General features: G+C 76.9%; 1 protein-coding gene across 1 annotated transcript in view; it reads left to right on the top strand.

Annotated features, from left to right (window-relative positions):
- F751_1073 (TATA-binding protein-associated factor 172) overlaps positions 1 to 3,565 on the top strand; it is a gene marked incomplete at both ends in the record, with an annotated part of 8,730 nt that overhangs the window by 2,846 nt on the left and 2,319 nt on the right. The window contains 5 exons of the mRNA XM_011397945.1: positions 18 to 226; positions 335 to 816; positions 910 to 1,025; positions 1,316 to 3,068; positions 3,326 to 3,520. Of these exons, the coding sequence (XP_011396247.1) occupies positions 18 to 226; positions 335 to 816; positions 910 to 1,025; positions 1,316 to 3,068; positions 3,326 to 3,520 (2,755 nt within the window). The remainder of the gene's footprint in view (positions 1 to 17; positions 227 to 334; positions 817 to 909; positions 1,026 to 1,315; positions 3,069 to 3,325; positions 3,521 to 3,565) is intronic.

Genomic DNA, 3,565 nt, shown 5'->3' with positions numbered 1-3,565 from the left:
GCGCTGGCCTGCGCGAGCGCGCTGGCCGACGGCGCGGGCGTGTGGGCGTGCGAGGACCTGGCGGCCGCGCTGGCGGCGCTGGGGCCGCGCCTGGTGCTGGAGCGGGACCCAGGCCTGCTGGGCCGGGTGCGGCGCCTGTGGCGGCGCCTGGTGGGCGACCGCGGCGCGGCGGCCGCGCTGGTGCCCGCCCTGGAGCTGGGCTGGGGATCGGAGGAGGCGTCGGAGAGTGCGCCTGGCGGGGCAAGGTGCGCCGCGGGACGGCCGATGGAGCTCGCCGCGGCCACCAAACGGCCTCCCGCAGAGGCCCTGGCCACCACCCCCACCCGCTTACCAGGGATCCAAGCCGTGTGGGCGCTGTGCGTGGCGCTGCCCGGCAGCCGTGTGGTTCCCGGCCAGCCGCCGCTGGCCGTCGGCAGTGCGGGCGAGCTGTCCGCGGCGCGCCTCGCGGCGGCCGACGCGCTGGGGTCCCTGGCCGCGGCTGTGGTTCGGCGAGCGGGGGGCGAGGCTGGGACGACGAGTGGGGAGGCGGGTGGGGAGGCGACCGGCGATCCCTCCTCCGCCACCAACGACGCCGCGCTGGAGGCGGTGGCAGAGACGCTGCGCCGCGGGCTGCAGGCCACCGAGGGGAGGTGGCAGACCGCGCGGCTGGCCGCCGCCCTGGCCCTGCGCGCCTGGGCGCAGGGCGGCGATGGTCGAGGGGGCGGCGCCGCTCGTGCAGGCGGCGCTCCCGGTCGCGGGACGGAGCGCCTGCGCCTGCTGGCGCACGTGGCCGTGGCGGCCGCGCAGCCCTTTGCGGCCGCAGGTGGCGCCCAGACGGTCGTGCCGCCGGCGGCGGCGGCGGCCGCGGCGGCCGCCGCCGTGGCGGCCGCGCCGCACGATCTGCCCGCCAAGCTCAACCCCCTGGTCCAGCCGCTGATGGCCGCCCTGCGCCGCGAGCCCGACCCCGCGCTGCAGCTCGTGGCGGCGGGGGGCCTGGCCGACCTGGTGGCGGCCCTGCGTCGCCGCACCCCCAGCCCCGTCGACAAGTGAGGCTCGTGGTGTTCTTGGGCTGCGGGGGTGGGGGGGATGAACGCCGGGCAGGGGGAGATTGGCGGGCGGGAGAAGATGGCCCGGTCACCCTGGGAGGACCAATCACGGGAGGGTATCGTACAAATAAACAAATGCTGGAGTGCGGGAGCATGCAGGACTGGACCTAGGGTGCTGGGTCTCGTTTGGCATCGTGGCGTCCAGATGGAGCCGTGATTTCGTTGCGCACCGACGTGCCCTCGCTCCTCTCCTCCCTCCAAAATCCTTGCTCCTCTATTATCATGCCCAGGATTGTGAAGAACCTGGTGGGGTTTGTTACCGGGGACCGCACGCCGGATGCTGCCGCGCCACCGCCCTTTCCACCCGAAGACGAGGATGCGGAGGCCGCCGGCGCCACGGAGGCGGACGACACTGGCGCGGGCCCCGCCGCCGCCTCGCCGGCCGCGCTGGCGTGCCGGGGCGGCGAGGCCGCGCTGCGCGCGCTGGCCTTCCGCCTGGGCGACGACCTCTTCCCCGCGCTGCCCTGCCTGCTGGAGGGTCAGGTGGAGGGGCCGCTGAGGAGCCTGGGGGGCGGCGCAGGCGGGGAGGAAAGCGCGCGGCAGGATCCCGACGGCGGCGAGGTCGCCGCGGCGCGCGGCGCAGCGGCGGCCTGCCGCGTGGTCGAGGCGCTGGCCCCCGCGCTGTCCCCAGGCGCGCGACGCGCGCTGCTGGACCGCCTGGCGCTGGCGCTGGGCGCGCTGCGCCACGCCAACGGCGCCGTGCAGCTGGCCGCCTGCCGCGCGCTGGCGGCGCTGGCCGCCTCGGACCCCGCCGCCGTGCTGCCCGGCCTCCTGGAGGGGCTGACCCCGCTGCTGCAGGGCGCGGCGCTGCCCGCCGCGCGCGCCGGCGCACTCTACGCGCTGCGCCTGCTGGGCTCGGGCCTGGGCCCGGCGCTGGTGCCGTACGCCCCGCTGCTGGCCCGCCCCCTGCTGGGCCGCATGAGCGACCCGCTGCCGGCCCTCCGCGCCCTGGCCGCGGCCAGCTTCGCGGCGGTGGTCGCCGCGCTGCCCCTGGCCCTGGGCGAGGGCGGCGCCGGCGGCCTGCCGGTGCCGCCGGGGCTGAGCGACGCGCAGCGCGCCACCCTGCTGGCCGAGAAGCGATTCCTGGAGGCGCTGCTGGCGGGCCCGGCGGCGCAAAGTTGTGGCGGGGGCGGTGGTGGGGCAGGCGGGGCGGACGGTGCGCCCTCCCGGATGGCCCCGCCGCCGGCGCTGGCGCTGGACCTGCGACCGTACCAGCGCGAGGGCGTGGCGTGGCTCTGCTTCCTTCGCGCCACGGGCCTGCATGGCGTGCTGGCCGACGACATGGGGCTGGGGAAGACCGTGCAGGCCACGGCGGTGCTTGCTCTGGCGGCGGCCGAGGAGGGCGTGGCGGCGCGTGGCGAGGGCAGGGCGCCCCGCCCCTCCCTCGTCCTCTGCCCCGCCACCCTTGTCGCGCACTGGCCCTTCGAGATCCGGAAGGCGCTGGGAGGGGGGGGGGTGTCGCCGGTCGTCGGCGCGCAGGTGGGTGGCAGCGGCGACGGCCAAGGAGTGCGGAGCGGCGATGCCCAAGGAGTGCGGAGCTGCGACGGCCAGGCAGCGGAACCTGGCGACGCCAAAGATCCGACCACCCCCGCCGCCACCCCTGGCGGCGAGCCCCTCGCGGTGCTGCAGTACGCCGGTGGCGCAGCGGAGCGCGCGGCGCTGCGCCCCGCCTTCCTGGACCCCGACGTGGCCCGCCCGCCGGACGTGGTGGTGGCCTCGTACGAGACCCTGCGCGCCGACGCCGCCCACCTAGCCGCCCGCGACTGGCTCTACGTGGTGGCGGACGAGGGGCACGCGCTGGGCAACGCCGCCGGGCGCGTGGCGCGTGCGGCGTGCGCTCTGCGCGCGCAGCACCGCCTGGTGCTGACCGGGACGCCCGTGCAGAACGGCGTGCGCGAGCTCTGGGCGCTCTTCGACTTCCTCATGCCGGGGTTCCTGGGCACCAGCCGCGCCTTCAACGCCAAGTACGGCAGGGCGCTGCAGGTGCGCTGTTTTTGAGGGGTGCTTGGGGGGGGGGGCGGGGGGGGGCGCGGGGTGGTGGGGAGGGAGGGGGGGGGGTGCGGAGCGTGTGCGCTGGCAGGGCTTGTCTGGCTGGCAGGCAAGGCCGAGGCTGGCCGGCAGGGTGGGATTGCAATGTTGGCTGATGTTGGGATGATCCGTGACGATGTCCTCTCGCCTGCGCCGGCACGACCCGTCGCTCAGCAGAGACCCTGATCCCCTCCCCCACCCCGGATTGCCAGGTGGCCTCGCGCCAGGCGCGGAGCCGCGGCGGCGCGCTGTCTTCCTCGGAGGCCGGGGTGCTGGCGCTGGAGGGCCTGCACCGCGCCATCACGCCCTTTGTCCTGCGCCGGACCAAGGGTCAGGTGCTGACCGACCTGCCGCCCAAGGTCCTGCAGGACGTGCGCTGCACGCCGACGCCCCTCCAGCTCGACGCTGTGCGAGGCGCTGCGCTCTGGAGGGGGGATGACGGTGAGCTGGAT

The sequence above is a fragment of the Auxenochlorella protothecoides genome, assembly GCF_000733215.1.
Source record: "Auxenochlorella protothecoides strain 0710 unplaced genomic scaffold scaffold122, whole genome shotgun sequence".
NCBI classification, from domain to species: domain Eukaryota; kingdom Viridiplantae; phylum Chlorophyta; class Trebouxiophyceae; order Chlorellales; family Chlorellaceae; genus Auxenochlorella; species Auxenochlorella protothecoides.
Note: the sequence above shows the minus strand (reverse complement) of the source record. Positions and strands in the feature narration are given on the sequence as shown.